A 16734-nucleotide genomic window follows, 5' to 3' on the forward strand; every position below is an offset into this window, starting at 1 on the left:
CGGGGCAGATGTGGGTGGTGATGTGGGTGGAGCTACTAAAGGGGTGGGGCATCAATTGTTGTGGCTGTGAGAGGAGAGGGTTCGTTCGTCTGTCAGAGGGAAGGGAGGTTAGGTAGGCTGCAGGGGGGTGTTCGGTTAGATTCAGCAGCACATCCAGCCTCTTCTCCCACTATTGCCAGCAGCAAAGAATTCCTTATGTACAAACACTCAGAGCTACTAAAATTTGACCAATGCCCCTGATACTATACCGCACACCATAATGCCCCTGCACAATATGCTGCACACTGTAATGCCCGACACATTATGCCACACACCGCCATTTCTCTGAAACATGATGCAGCACACCACAATGCCTATGATACTATGCTGCACACTGTAATGCCCCTGATACATTATGCCACACATTGCAATGCCCCTCACACCTAATACATACCTCCCAACTTTTGCAGTGGAGAAAGGAACACTGTATATGTGCGTGCCGTCAAATTTTTTGGGGCGCAGTTTTGTCGCTGTGAGGGCATGGCCATTGCTGTGTGAACTGCTGGCCATGCCTTCAGCCCCCCTGCCTGCCTGATTAGACGCATGCACATGCATGTGTCTAATTCCCGCAGGACCGTCCCAAAAAATGGGATGTCACACAAAAATCGATACACACTGACTATGCCACACCACGTTGCCCCCCACAGCAAGGCTTCTAATAAATTATAAATTACCTGCTTGTTGCCAAGGCGGTTAATTTCCATTTCCAAGGTGGTTAATGTCGGTTGTCAAGGGTTGTTAATGTCCGTTACCAAGGGGTTAATATGCATTGCCAGGGGTTCTTGCTTGTTGCCAAGTGGGGGGTTAATGTCCGTTGCCTGGGGTTCTTGCTCGTAGCCAGGGTGGGGGGGGGTTAATGTCCATTGCCAGGGGTTCTTGCTCATTGCCAAGGGGTTAATATGCATTGCCAGGGGTTCTTGCTCGTTGCCAAGGGGGGGGTTAATGTCCGTTGCCAGGGGTTCTTGCTCGTTGCCATGGAGGGGGGGAGTTAATGTCCATTGCCAGGGGTTCTTGCTCATTGCCAAGGGGTTAATATGCATTGCCAGGGGTTATTGGTTGTTGCCAAGGGGTTTATATTTGTTGCCAGGGGTTAATGCTCAGTGCCAAAGGGGGTTAATGTCCGTTGCCAGGGGTTCTTGCTCGTTGCCAAGGGGGGGGGGTTAATGTCCATTGCCAGGGGTTCTTGCTCATTGCCAAGGGGGGGGGGGGGTTTAATGTCCATTGCCAGGGGTTCTTGCTCATTGCCAAGGGGTTAATATGCGTTGCCAGGGCTTATTGGATGTTGCCAAGGGGTTAATCATTTTTGCCAGGGGTTAATGCTCGTTGCCAAGGGGGGTTAATTTCCGTTGCCAGGGGTTTTAGCTCGTTGCCAAGGGATTAATATGTGCCCGGCCACCCGCCCATCAGTTGCTGCTGCTGCCCCTGCCTTACCCTGCACACAGTGAGACAGACGCTAGAAGTCATTTTTCACTTCCAGCGTCTGACAGGAAGCACAGCTCTGCAGCGTTACCAGGAAGTCGCAGAGCTGTGCTTCCTGTCAGACGCTAGAGGTGAACTATGACTTCTAGCGTCTGTCTCACTGTGTGCAGAGGATACCAGGGGCAGGGGCAGCTGACAGGCGGGTGGCCGGACACACAGCGGCACATCAGTGGGGCAGGCTGCGGAGGTCCCGGAACGCCGTTCCTGATGACGTCATTTTGCAAAAGAGCTTCAGGAACGGCGTTTCGGGGCGTTCCAGCACAAAAATAGCCCTGTATGTATATATATATACTGACATTGTAGGGGCTCTGCACACACTAAATTAACTGATAATAAATAGTGGAGATTTGGTTCATGAATTGACATGCAATAGATTAATTTTTTAAATTAGTCTTATTGTGGTCACATTCTCTCATGCACCCTGCTTTAACTAAGATTCCATAGCTTATGTTAACCATTTCCCTAGATGATTAGTGACAGGTGTGTTGGTAGCTGCTCACCTATAAAAGCAAAGTGTGCTGTGAGCTTCAGACCAGATAGCATGCCTGGAATCAAACATTGATGTGATAGCTATGTGTATTGTACCCATTTTCAGCGATAGTGTTAGGACCTGCAGAAAGGTGGGGTTCCGTGAAGGGGGCTGCAGGCTTAAATGCATTGATCAATTCATGAACCAAATCTCCACTCCCCCACGCTGCCTGTTAGGGATGGACATCGAGTTGCGATGGTTGACTACCATCAATGTTTTTAATTTAATGGTAGTGTTTTTATCATTCGATGGCAGCATTCTGATGTTGCAGTGCTTCTGCACATGCGTGGTTGGGCTGAAGATGGTTGCACATGTGCAAAAAAAGGGATTTTTTTTGTGCATGCACCAATCATATTAATTTTTTTCTATCAAATTAATTTGATGCGATGGTCAGTGACCATCGCATCTAACGATTTGATGGCGGAAACCCAGCCATCATTTGATGGCTGCTCCTGCCCCTGAGCTGCTGCATGCTGTCCCTCCATCAGCTCAGCTTTCACTTTGTGCTCTCACTGCTCAAAGCAGTGAACAACTAGTGGGGAGGACGGCACCTAGCGGCACCCGGCGGTAATGCAATCTGCAGTGACTGTCGCTGACAGCAGTACTCAATGTACACTCATCAGCTCCTAAGATCCATTCTCTGGTCTAAGAACGTAGAGTCTTTGTAAAAACAACTTTTCTATGTTAACATGGACAAAATATGCTTTTATTTATATATATACTCTGGACATATTTTTACTATCAAATCACTAGAAAAATGCCATGTCTCAGATTTTCTATTATAGTCATCTTACATTATATATTGTTTTCTGATTATTAAAATTTACATAACCTGCGATTCATAGGATAGGGGGGGGTTAGGGGTTTGTGGGTGAGATGTACTAAGTTTTTGAATCCTCTTCAAGGCTTAGTACATCTGCCCCTGAATGTGATATAACTGTGATATAACTACAAAAGGTGAAAAGCAGTGTAACATCATTGGGGTATATTCAATGTCCTTAAGGCGATCTATGATGGCAAGCAGTCCCGATAGCTCGCCGTCGTAGCTCGCAATCAGTATTCAACTGACCCCCCTTCACTAGTATTCCACCTCGCTGGTTCTTTGATCCTCGCCAGAAACAAGCCATCCTGACCGCACAAATCCCCTCACCAGCTGTATTGAATATACCCCGTTATCTTTGTTAAGAAGAGTCGATTAAGGACCAGAAACTCTATCTTATTTTGTACATGATTTATTGCACAAGTCAGGATCATTTTTCCACATCACCCACACACTAATGTTACACATTTAACCTCTCCCACGTAGTGTTGGCATAGAAGTTTTAATCAACTCCAGACTGCTTTGAGAAATAAAGTAATAAAACACTTAAAAATCTACATAATAATGGAATATGACAATTTGTTATTTAGTTTTTGTCAATCAGTCTGAACTGAGTTTGGCAACCAGTCAGACTATAAGCACCTTCTATCATTCCTGCTTGTGTGCAGCTATTTAACATTGCTTTCATATGCTTTTAATTCTTTTTCTAGAGAAAGTTTCATGAAGCAATTTATTGATCGGCAACAGCAGGACACAAGTTGCTTACTGAGACGGCTTCCATCAGCTTCTTCTTCTTCCTGTGACCACTCTAAACGATCAGGCATTGAAGAAAATAAGTACATTGACCAAAAGGTAAAAATACACATTACGAAATGTGTGTGTGTGTGTATATATATATATATATATATATATATACACACACACACACTAGTATGATATGCACAAGTGGCGACCCAGGCAGCAGTGTGCGGATCCCAGGCCCGTGCATATCTAATGAGCGGGGACAAGACGCAGTGCATATTGAATGAGCGGGTCCCCGCTCATTAGATATGTACGAGCTGGGACCCGCTCATTCAATGTGCACTGGGCCGGGTCCCCACTCATTAAATATACATGGGGCGGGGTCCCGCTATGTATGGCAGCAGAGAGCAAGGAGCCGGCAAGCTGTCTGCCCGGCATGATTATTTATTTTTTTAACATAGTAGGCTGTGATGTGATTGTGGGGGGGGGGGGGGTATATCTGTGAGTGAGTGTAGGGCAACAAATTGCTTAGAGCCAGCTGTGTGCATTATATTTAATAAAGTGGTAGTATGGGGGACACCAACAAAAAACTTGCCTCCGGGCGCCTGGGACGAACTTACGCCACTGTTCATTTTTGAAGTTGTTTCTGTCATATTCTCCTCCCCTTGTGGAAATTCACTTGCTGATATACAGTTCTATTCTTAGTACGACACATGTTGCTTTTCTGTAATAATTTATTTGACCCTAAAAAATAGAATAACTTATTTTGATGTAAGCAGAACATGCCATACAGTAAGTGGCTTTATGTACCTTAATACAGATGCATACTGATCATGGAAACGTTTTCTATAGCCATGCATAATCTCTGGTGATTACCATAGTTGCCATCTTTTCAAAATCTTTATTCATTCATAGTTCTTGTAATGTGTAACTGGAAATGTATTATGTGTTGTGTCAGAAGCAGATTACTCATCACATACATAGAGCAATTTGTTGGAGTAAAAAGTGTGTGGGAAGGATGTTAAAGAAATGTCAGTACAGAGAATTCTGGGAACTCATTTCAGGTTTACAAATAATTCAGGCTTTCATAAAACCACACAAAAAGCAGACATCAACTTCATAACCTAAGCAATTAGAAAACTGCAAATAAAAAAAGCCTAATACTTTTCTTCATTTAAACTGCATGCATGGACTTGGAAAGTTAATGAATATAAAGGGATAAAATTGACATTCCTGTAATTTTGTTATTTTGAATGTATTGTATTTTTCAGTGACAGCACAAGATTTTTTTTGCTTCAAATGCAAAACTGAACAGTGGTGAAGCAAAAGTGCTATAGAAAAGCTACATAAAAGTCACATAATATAAACCGGAAATAGGAACTGACCTATTGATATCTGAATGGGGCTTAATTGTTGGTCTGGGCATAAAAAAACACTATGCAGGAAGGTACTGTAGGGAGAGAACAGGAGGGGGCAAAAGCAGGGTTGCCGACTCTCCCGGAATGGCCGGGAGTCTCCCGAAAATCGGGACCCCCTCCCGCCCCCCCCTGGAAGGGTGGGCAACCCTCCCGGATTCAGGGGGGACCCCCCTGCGCCCCGGATCGTGGCATTAAAATGCCGAAATCCTCGGGTCTCAGAGGAGGGGGCGGAGCTAAAATGACACAATCGCGTGATGTCACATTTAAGCCCCGCCCCCTGAGCGGCTGCTGGAACTCTCCTCTCCGGGCTTCTCCCGGAGAGGAGAATTATAAAGTCGGCAACCCTGGGCAAAAGTCATTGCATGATAATATTATTGGGAAAGCAATGCCGAGGGATCTTTGAACATTTAGGGGGGGTATTTAATTCCCACCGCTATTTCCCAAAAGCATTGACGATGCAGATTGACAGAATGGGCCCGACTTTAAAAAGCTGCTGGGCCCTGTTTGCTGATAACGACCATGAATAGTCGTGATCACGGCTGAATCTAAACAATCCACGGGCCGTTTACACGGACACTGCCCCTTTTTGTCAGTCGGCAAGCGGACATTGAATCCCGTCTGGCGAAATGCTGTAGAGAAAAATGAAAACAGGCCAGGGTCACGGCTGTCGGAACGGATTAGTGGAGCATTTGTATCAAATTGCAAGGCTCACCGTCCATGGATTCCTAATTTTTGGTTCTAAAGGGTCGCATGTAGAGTAGCTGTAGTACATGTCCACATACATCTTTGTTTTATTGTGCTATGTATGGCTTCATTTGCAATACCTTGGACTCTGAAATTTTAATTTTTCTAAAAATTGTCTTCTCTAATCTATTACTTTATACAAATGCTACTTGCTACATTTGGAACAACAGCTAAGCCGTGTTTTGCATTTTGTGCCAAATTGAGAAAAATAGCCAAGATGTACGTGGACACATCTGTATGTCCCATTTAGAACATAGACGAGGTGTAGCTGGCAAGGACGGTGAAGCTAAGCCCTTGCAATTTGAGACCATGGGCGGTATTCAATGTGAATACCTGCGAGGTGCAGCGAATCCTTTTTTGGATTCGCTGCACATTCGCCACGTTCCGGAGCCGGCGGGCTCCGGTATTCAACGAGTCAGGGGCAGCGAGCCCCTGACTGGCGAATATGAGCTCCTGCGGCGATTGCCGCAGGGAGCCTGAGGACGGTGCCAGGCAGAGAGATGGTAGTCTCTCTGCCTAGCCCAGACCTTTGTGGGGGGTTAGGTGGGCTCCCCGGGTGCCAGGCAGCACAGGCAGGTAATGATCGTGCAGTGAATATATGAATATGTAATGAGCGGCTCGGCTCCGGCGCCCCCTGCTGTCTGCTGTGTAAAAAAAAAAAAAAAAAAAATATTATTTTTAAAATTAAATATATATTCATGTGCTTACAGCACATGAATAAAAATAGCATGCCCCTCCTCAGAATAAAATTCCTGATTTTTTTACACCAAATGTAAAAAACAAAACACTTTATTTTAAAAGTTCACATTCCACTTCGCCATAAAAAGATAGCGATTGCTACTCGGTGAATCATGGCGAAAAAAACCTTGAAATGTATTCGCCATGTGGTCATTGAATAGGGTGATTCACCGTTTTTGTCAGAAATTCGCCAAACAGCACAAATTCGCCATAAAAACCTGGCGAATCAGGCTCATTGAATACCGCCCCATGTCACATCTAGCTATTATTATTATTATCATTTTATTTATGGGGCACCACAAGTGTTTCGCAGCGCCGTACAAAGGAACAGTGCAGGAGACACAACTTGGCATAACATAGAATAAATAACAAAAATAGAGTACCACAGTTCAATACACATTACAGCTTAAATATTAGTAGTGAGGACTCAATCAACATACTATAAGAGGCTTGAGGCCGATGATGGAGATGAGTATGCGGACGAAGATGGTCACAGAGTGTTGTAGTATAGGAGAGCTGTGAGTTAAATGTGAAGAGAAGAGGGCTTTGACAACAGGAGGGATGAGGGCCCTGCTCTGAGGAGCTTACAATCTAGTAGGAAGGGGAGACAGACAGATTACAAGAGGTGCAAGCAAGTGGGTGGTGGCTAGATAGCAGGATGTAAGCAGGAAGGGGGTCGGAGATCCAGCTAGTTTATGCAGGACTAGTTTATGCAGTGGAAGGGTACGCTTTGATGAATAGGTGAGTTTTCAGTGCCCGTTTGAAGCTTTGCAAGGTCGGGGAGAGTCTAATGGAGGGAGGGAGTTCATTCCACTGAAGGGGTGCAGCAAGGGCAAAGTCCTGTAGCTGTATCTAGAATGTATTTAAATATGTTATTGACAGTGGCCTAACATTGGCACTGCAGCCCAAGCAATGGTTTGGGGGAGCCAACTCTGTGGGGGCACATGGACCATTTGCTGTGGGGGCACATGGTCTCTGCAGATTCTAGTGGTTCTGGCCATCCATATGCAATCTGCTCAAAATGTCCCTCCAAAAATGTCCTTGGAGGAGACAGATGCTAGAGCATATACCCCTGGAAATAAGCATGCAACCCACTGGTTACAAACAAAAAAACACTGGCAATGAATATGAAACCCCTAGAAATAAGCATGAAACCCCTGCCTATGAGCATGAAACCCCTAGCAACGAACATGTAACCCCTGGCAATGGGCATAAAACCCCAGGCAAAGTGCTTTTAGGTAAAAAAAAAAAAAGGAGTGTAAGGAGTGCAAAATTTCTAGTTACACCACTGGTTATTGAGTTGGATGTGAGGTGAGAGGGAGGGAGGCGAGGACTAACACACAGGAACTGTGTACACATGGGAATTGGGCTGTCAGACAGATGTAGTTAGCCATCGCAGATTAGACCTCTAACTACATATTGCCCTCCCAAGCCAAGGCCAAATACGCTGTGTGGCTGTATTAGTTAAACTTGCCTGCACAGTAGATAATAGTTTAGTATCCATAACTAATGTTTTGTATCTATCTACTTCTATCTTCTTCCTGATGAAAAGTTCTTAAGTGCTGCCACTATTTTGAAAGTTACTGTAGCCATGACAAATCTTGTCACCTTTTTGTGTACCACTGTACAGACTACTAAAGGAATCCAGCGATGTCGCTGATTTAATTTGTTTTTCTATACAGAGCTCCAACAGAATTTTGAAAATTATAGGGGAAAAAGCAATCCTGGGGAGGGTTATATGGTGCTACAGGTGGGGTAATATGATTCTGCAGGGGTGGCCAAAGGGATGTTTGTAAAGAAGGTTAAGTGAGTGTCGCTTTAGCGTGGGGGAATCAAGAGTGGGTATATGGGACATGTTCAGTGGTATATTTAAAATGGGTGCATGGGTACATGCTGCAATCATTTTTTAAATACTTACCCTTTGGAGTCCAACCACAGTAGCAGTTGCACCCCTGGAAATTGCCGGAGAAATGGCCACGTGTCATTTTCCGGGGATCTACGCAGTGGAGTCGAAGTGCTCTAGTGCTCAAGCTTCACAATGCTGCTGATGCGGATATCGATGGCAAAATGGTTTCCTGATTGAATAAATTAACATTATGTCCTGTCCTGCTTCCCCCCCCCCCCCCCCCCCCCCCGAGGACATAATCTTCACAAATCTTGTTAATGCAATTGAAGCATATGACATGGGAAAGGGGGACATGTATGTCATGCTTTACCGCCCACATGGACTACGAATTGGAATGGCACGTGTGCCGAGCCCAAATTAGAAGAGTGAGGCACCTGCCCTGAAGTATGCCATGCGAGGGCACATGCTACACTAAGTGGGGGTCCACGTGCTCAGATGTCGATTGACACAACAACATGTCAACCTTTCACGCGTCGACGTTTTCCATGTCGGCTTTTTGCTTGTCAACTTTTTGGCACTGTTGACCAGTGTCAGTCAGTAATGAGTGCACCTGTGCAGCAGATAGGTGGGCTGGAAAATGTGAACTGTCGGTAGCTCTCGAGGACTGGAGTTGGCTACCAATGACCTAGACACTATCTATACTTTGATCTACAGCCTCCTAGCTAATAGCTGTACAGGATCTTTGGAGTATGCACAGGAACAATAAGGAGAGGGGGCAGAGATCCCATAATGCACTTCTCTTTGAAGAAAATAGAGGTCTCGCGTAATCACATACTTCATTTGGGTGATCTCTTGCTTCTCATGATTTGATTGGTCAGCAAGACAGCACTGTATCAAGATCACAGACACCAGTAACTACTACTGTATGTTAAAAATATTTAAAATGTACCTTTAAAGTGCAATAAATAAGTAATTTTCACTGTATATTATTTTACCGTGGAGAAATCATATATAATATTATAAAAAATATGTAACAAAATACGGATTTGTTTTTTTACATATCATTATGATTCATTTGTTAAAATTCTGTTTTCATTGCATGCTATTTTTATGGATTGACCATGTAGCGTAGCGAGCGGAGTTGTTTTCTTGTTGGCTATGGTATGTATGCAGTTGAAAGTACACGCTTTTTTTCCGGTTGACATAGAAGATGGTTAATGTAAAATCACATAATCCACAAAAACACATTCTGAGAATGCTGAGCAGCTTGTCCTGCTTCCTGGTGATAACAAGCATTGGCAGATGGTTCTATCACTGTTTTGATAATCAAAGTATATCCTTTGGGAGTTTCATCATAACATGCAACATGCAACACAATAATTCAGTGGATTATGAAATATTTTTTTGATTATTATGTGATAGTTGAATTCTAAATATTTTTTATTAATAAACGTATAAACTACTGCACAGCACAGTCGACTTATTTCCATTTCAATGTCAGATTTCTATCACACTGATTTTGAATAGTAGACATTAAGTACCAAAAGATTGTAGTAATTGCATAAAACATGCACCGTCAAGCTGCTTCTGACCTCAATCAATCTGTCCACTCATTCAGAGGTAGAAATTCCTGCTAAATGGCGTTTCAGTAACCAGGGCTGTGAAAGTTCAGGCTGCAATTAGTGTTTAGACTAATAACCAAGACTTAAATACATCTGACCTTTTCTTTCATACATAGAGATCAAATATAAAATCTATGGAGACAATCATGTTTGTTTAAAGCACATTCCTTGAATGAACGCGTTGAGACCCATTGCTACACAAACAGCTGTAATCATTTCACAAAACTACTGTATACGGTGAACTAAAAGAACTCAGAAGTTTTTTTGTTTTTCTGTAACTCAAAACAACACAAATTATAAATTGGAAAATAAGTATTTGGGGTAACGGCATTAAAGTGGTTCAACAAAGCTTTATATAGGGCCCGATTTAGATCTGCTTGCTAGGCTGCTTACATTCGGAGCATAATGAGCAGGTTAATGGCGCCCGGTGAACGCACGCCCACCCCACCACACGAATATGCTTACACATCCAAACGCATGCCGCTGCACAGAAGAAAAATCATTCAAAGGTTACTCACCATCGAATGATTTTTCCTCTGTTTTCTGCCGAAAGTAAGCCAAGATTTATTTTCGGTTGAACATTCTTATACGCCGGCCCACCATTCGAAGGGCAGCCTTAGATCAGAGTGCACATTCTGAGGGAAGTAGGTGGACAGCCTACATACGGTGATGTCAGCTGCCCGCCCAGCGCACCCACGTCATCGGTCCATTAGCATGAGAACACCCAGCCTTCTCATGGGAACGTCCATGAAACGCTGGGCATTCCCATATGCTAATGGGCCCACATGCACCCAACGCATGCACATGTGCAGAAATGCGCAACAAGAAAACATCGGCCCAGTGCTGTGATCAGTGCTGTACTTTCACAAATATGTAATACCTAATGCATGATTTCCTAATAAAAATGACTTATAACAAATAAAATAAAAATAATGTCCTGTCCTCTCTTACAGCTACGCAAATCAGTCTTCAGTATCAGAGCACGGAATCTCCTGGAAAAGGAAACAGCAGTAAATAAAATCCTCAGGTAACAAACACTGTAGAGTGGTGTAAAAAGTGTTTCCAGGTCTCTTTGAATATATTATTGGCATCTACTGTAAGGAGAATGCAAAACGGATTTAGGATCCATATTGTCCTCTAACTTAACAAAAGCTACATTTCTATTGCAAATAAGTGTTACTAAACATCACCAAGTAGCAACTAGCATAGGTGGAAAATGAAAAAATATGTAGCTGTTGTAAGGCATTATTAAAGGATTAACTCTCTCCTCAGATGTTGCCTGCAGTAGAACACTTCATTGTCTTATTTTAGTTACAGCAGGGCTCACTTCACCCTTAGTACTCTGTTCCAGAGTAACTGGTCTGGGTCCCACCTAAACTTCCTTACTATAAAAATACATATCAGCTTTCATGCAACATTGCATGTGGTGTAGCTATGTTTTTACAGTACATCTGTTCAAACAAGGCAGTTAGGCCTTCTATAGCTTCTTCCTAATATACTGTATTCTATCAAATGTTTGTGTTGAACTATGCATGTACTTTGGCCGATAGAATGGCTAAGTAATAGCGCACACCAAGGGATACCTCAAAGTCACAAAACAGTGCAGGTGGAGTGGCTTATTTAGCTATAATGTTTGTGTATATCCATACTCATATGTACAGATTCTTAGCATGGAGCTGAGCTAGAACAGATCATTCAGACAACCGGGTATTGACTGTATGACGGTAGTGGTACACAATGCTGTACACGCTTGGTCGGAGTTCTGGAATGCAGTATATCACAGGGTCTCACTGAGCTACTGTAAGTGGAACACATCTGTGTCACCTTGTGACATATTGACAAATCTGAATTTGTGCATTTACGGAAGACCAGATGGCGGCCATTTTGGTATAGAACTTGATGCCTCCCTGTAGAAGCATCATAGATACTGTACAGTAGTATTCTCCAGGCTTCCACAGTTTATAAATGTACATTTATAAATTACTGGCTTTTCAATAAATGCATTTTACTGAGCTTAGAAACTGTCTGTAGCCTGTCCTTGGAAGGGGTAATAAAAACAAAAAAATCTAAAAAAAAATCCCATTTTTGGTGATGTGTATTTTTTGACCTACATGACAAAAAGTATCGTTTCTATTTGTAATATATTCTAGCACACTTCTGGGCTTATATGTTGTTTCATGTTCTACAGTCTAATTTATTTGCCTTTGCAAATCATTTCTTTCAGAGCGTGCACAAGGCAGCGCATGCTGAGTGGTTCGTTTGAAGGGCAGCCTGCTAAGGAAAGATCAATCCTTAGCGTGCAGCATCATATACGGCAAGAGAGAAGGTAACTGTTCCCAGAAAGTGTTATATTACATGAATTTTTTTTGTTCATCTACCTGAAGCAACTATCACATTTTATGATTATTTTCCATCTTTCCCGACATTCCTGTAACTTTCCGTAAAAGGAGTCAAACCTTTCCTTTAAACATACTGACTAAAGATGTGTTATTATAAATGTCATTTATTCACCTGCCGCAGTAATATCAATCATAAACTCAAAGACAATATTCTTATTCACTATGCTGTATACCCTTCTAAGAGGACCCTATAGATAACTCCAAGACATAATACAGTAAAGGTGCCCATACACGGTGCTTTAAACTAAATTGCATTGTGATTGCAATGCAATCTAGTTAAAATAATACGGACAGCACATACTGTCGGATGTGCGCAGGAGCACGCATCGCTCCAGTACATCACACCGTGCAAGGGCAGCATAAGTCCCACGGCTGCTTTACTTAATTAGTTTTGTGTTTTTTCATTGCATAACAGTATTTTCCTTATTGTTACAGATCACTGAGACACGGCTCAAACAGTCAAAGAATCAGTAGGGGGAAGTCTTTGGAAACATTAACACAAGATGTGAGTCTCATCAATACCCTTTTGCTGTCCAAAACAACTGATGTGCTAATAACTTTTTCAGTTGTTGGTTGAGAAATATTGTGAATCAGTCTTGATGTTAGGTGAAATTTGATGAATAGAAAACCAAATTGAAAGGAATGTCTTTACAAAAGGCATGCCCAAGTTTGTGTATAGGGGAAAGGGGGGCTGTCCTATAGATCTAAGAAGGATTATCATATTTTAACATAGTGTGTTACCTAAATTGTTACCAAATCTTTTTATTACTGTTACACCATGTTGTACAGTAATTATGCTATATAGGCGCTCATTCAGCCCCAGGGCATTTGTGGGGAATTGTATGCCAGGCATAGCTCCATAAATATACATTTTTCCACAAGTCGCTGGGGCTGAATGAGCATCTACATAGCATAATTACTGTACAACATGGTGGCAGGCCCAGGATATCGGCCACAAGGGAGCCCACCAACACCCAGCAGCATTACATTAAATACATTTGTTTGTAATAGTTTTTATTGAAGCATCAGGTGCCACATACAATTCATAAGGCAATATAATACAGGTTGAGTATCCCTTATCCAAATATCCGTTATCCAAATTATTCCGAAAACCATACATTCCAGAAACTGAAAATATTTTTTTTTTATTTTTTTGCTAAAAGCACTACTGAGGTCATGATATATACAGTAACTGGCACTAAATATGTGCAAGACAATGATTGCTTGGCATTTAAATCCAGTATCTGAGATAGGACACAAACTTTGTTTCATGTTTTGAAACCTTGCTGTATGCACAAATAAAATATATTTGTGTTTATTCATGTGTTTGATGTGTTTGTACAACATAAATGAAAGATAACTCAAGATACATTATTGAAATATAAAAATATTCTGAAATACGGAATAACACGTTATCCAAAAATCTTCTGGTCCCGAGCATTTTGGATAAGGGATACTCAACCTGTATTCAGTAGTTGAAAATCAGAGTTTACACAAACAGTAACATGAATTACAATATTATGTTTATGAGGGCAACAGAACCACAAGGTAATAGAATTACAATTAATAATACAGAAAATAGAATTACATAAGGGTAAGTGTTTGCCCTGATAGTTCAGAATCTTTCAAGTTTTAGAAAGTTGGTGTCTTGCCCTCCACCTGCCGCAACCCCCACCCATGAAGCTTTCATTTAATTTCTTAAACCAAAATAACCTCAACTCATTGCATTGCTAAATAGATAATGTTGTTTAGCTTTTAAAAGCGACAGTGGGTGTTGAAGAGGCTGTAACCAAGTCTGTCATCTCATTCACACCTGATGCAGGAACCTGAAAGCCTTATGTAGTTAGATGGCCGGTAAATGCCGATGGCGTGCAGGGCTGTGCTCGGGGTTTGTCACATGGTATGCAAAATAATTTTATTAATAAAGTGTATTTAATGGAAATGCTGCTGGGAGGTGGTTGTCTCTCTTGTGACCGATAGTCTCAGCCTATCACCATAGGGAAATGTATGCCAAGCTTAGCCCACTCTTACCAAGCTACCAAGTCCCTGCGGCTGAATGAGCGTCTAAGTAGCATAATTACTGTACAACACTGTGGCGTACGCGCTTAGAATGACCTCCTGCATTTCATTGGAGACCTCACGCATGCGCATTGGTGATTTTCAAAAGTGACATCTGGTGGATGAACATAAACATTACACTCCCCGGCAGCACCATATGCCACCCTAGCCAGGTTGCACAACGTAATATATATATATATATATATATATATATATATATATATATGTGTTTGTGCGTGTGTGTGTGTATATATATATATATATATACTTGTGTGTTTGGCCGGCACTCCCAGAAGCAGGTCCAGATGTCTGCTGACCCGGTGCCTTCCAGTGTGGACCCGTGGGTCCCAATGCAGAGGATCAAATGATCAGGCGGCACTCTCGGATTTAGTGAAAACAACTTTAGTGGAAGTTTATTGCTCCTACATGTTTCGGGCAATACGTTGCCCGAAACATGTAGGAGCAATAAACTTCCACTAAAGTTGTTTTCACTAAATCCGAGAGTGCCGCCTGATCATTTGATCCTCTATATATATATATATATATATATATATACACACACACACACACAAAACTGTGGACAGAATGGACGGCACTCACATTGACTTCCATTCAAAAATAAATACACAACAGCAGTAAAGCTCACACAGTCAACATTTCAGTGACCAAACTCTTTTTTCAAGACACTGATCTTGAATACTCCTAGCAAAGGAGGGAGGGCACCTGAGTAGTTTCCAGTTTTGATATGATAACCTGTATATGGCCCCATTTGTAACCTTTTTACATGTTTTTCATTTGGGTTTTAAGCAGAGTAAAATTAAAATGATGCTGAGCCGTTATATACGCTCCAAGACAAACAAGATTACTTGCTAACACAATTGCAAAAAAAATAACACTAAAATATACGGTACTTCCTCATCTTTGCGGCCACTGCTTATGCTACTTAGTGCTGCTGAGCATCATCGTTCCCACGTTGGCTTGCTTTGCTTGCGGGCTCGGTGCTCGCTTTGCTCACCACAACTTTACTAAAGATAATGGATACTGGCGTAGACCCAGGGTGGTGGCATGATTTGTAACAGTTCCCTCGCCGAAAGTCCTTACGTAGCAGTTAAGTAATGGCTAACGTAACTGGCGTAGCAGTGGCCGCAAAGACGGGGAAGTACCAAATATACACATAATACACAGATAGGATGGAGGTGAGATAGGCAGGCAGAGATCAGTGGCAGATTTCCCACTAGACAAAAAGCATATGCTTAGGGATACCACCTGCTGGGGGTGGCACAGTAGGATGCCCCCCTGGCCTCTTCCACCCACTCACTAAATAAGAACTGCTGTACCTTTTTTTATATAACACCGACGGGAAAGGAAAGTTGTGTGGGAGGTGTGTGGAAAAGTTGGGGCTACCTGTCTAACTTCTGTGCTAGGAGCAGGAACACCTAGCCCCTCCTGATTCAATGCGGTGAAGCCTGAGCCTGCATTATAATTATGTCTATTCTGGCTGTAAATGCTGGTAGCTGTCTCCGCAGTTATGCTTAACTTGCAATTAATGTGAAGGCTGAAGGCAGTTGGAGTGAAAAGGGAAGGTGGTGGCCAATAATATTGTGCCTATGGGCAACCTGACCCCTAAATCTATAACTATCTAAGGCCCGCCCCTTTTTGGAACCTGCCACTTGTGTGAGTATGACTGGGGTGGTGTCATTATGTGTGTGTGGGTGTGGAGATACTGTAAGTAGAAAGCCAACAGCGAGTGTTACAGTAGATTAGAGCATGTCCCCCAACAACACACAGTAGTGATGTGAGGATGTACAAAAAATAAGCACATGAGCACATGATAAATTACATCACTAGTCCTGTAGTCATGGTGATTAATAAGGTCACTTTGTCAAATCCACTGCGCTGATATATCAGAATGATACCAACATGAATGTAAGTAATCCACTGAGTTACTGCCATACAAGTTAGACAATCACACAGAGAGCTCAAGATGTTAAAAAAAAAAAGACATGTAAAATATTTCAATAAATCAATAGATATTTTTAATACCAGACATAAAAGGATAAAATGTGCAGACTTAGGCAAAGTCATTTCATGACCTGTATTCTGATTAGCACACAATTCTCCGAGACATGCAAACCTTGGGCTGTCCATTATTATCTCAGACTACTCTTATTGATGTACACAACACCCTATGAGATTAATTTTTTTTTAAAACTACAATTTTAGTAACGGAGAAGGCAGAAGACATAAAACAAGCAATGTCATATACAAGACAATCGAGGGCAATATGAAGAATAAAACCAA

At 42.3% G+C, this 16734-nt stretch overlaps 1 protein-coding gene across 3 annotated transcripts in view; it reads left to right on the forward strand.

The window, feature by feature from the left end:
• NALCN (sodium leak channel, non-selective) overlaps window positions 1–16734 on the forward strand; it is a 511286-nt gene that overhangs the window by 431521 nt on the left and 63031 nt on the right. For all 3 annotated transcript variants that reach the window (XM_083168621.1, XM_083168622.1, XM_083168623.1), the window contains 4 exons: window positions 3578–3719; window positions 10930–11003; window positions 12201–12302; window positions 12811–12880. In XM_083168621.1, coding sequence (XP_083024747.1) covers window positions 3578–3719; window positions 10930–11003; window positions 12201–12302; window positions 12811–12880 — 388 coding nt within the window. The remainder of the gene's footprint in view (window positions 1–3577; window positions 3720–10929; window positions 11004–12200; window positions 12303–12810; window positions 12881–16734) is intronic.

Source organism: Crinia signifera, chromosome 2 (assembly GCF_055691185.1).
Source record: "Crinia signifera chromosome 2, ASM5569118v1, whole genome shotgun sequence".
In the NCBI taxonomy this organism is placed as follows: domain Eukaryota; kingdom Metazoa; phylum Chordata; class Amphibia; order Anura; family Myobatrachidae; genus Crinia; species Crinia signifera.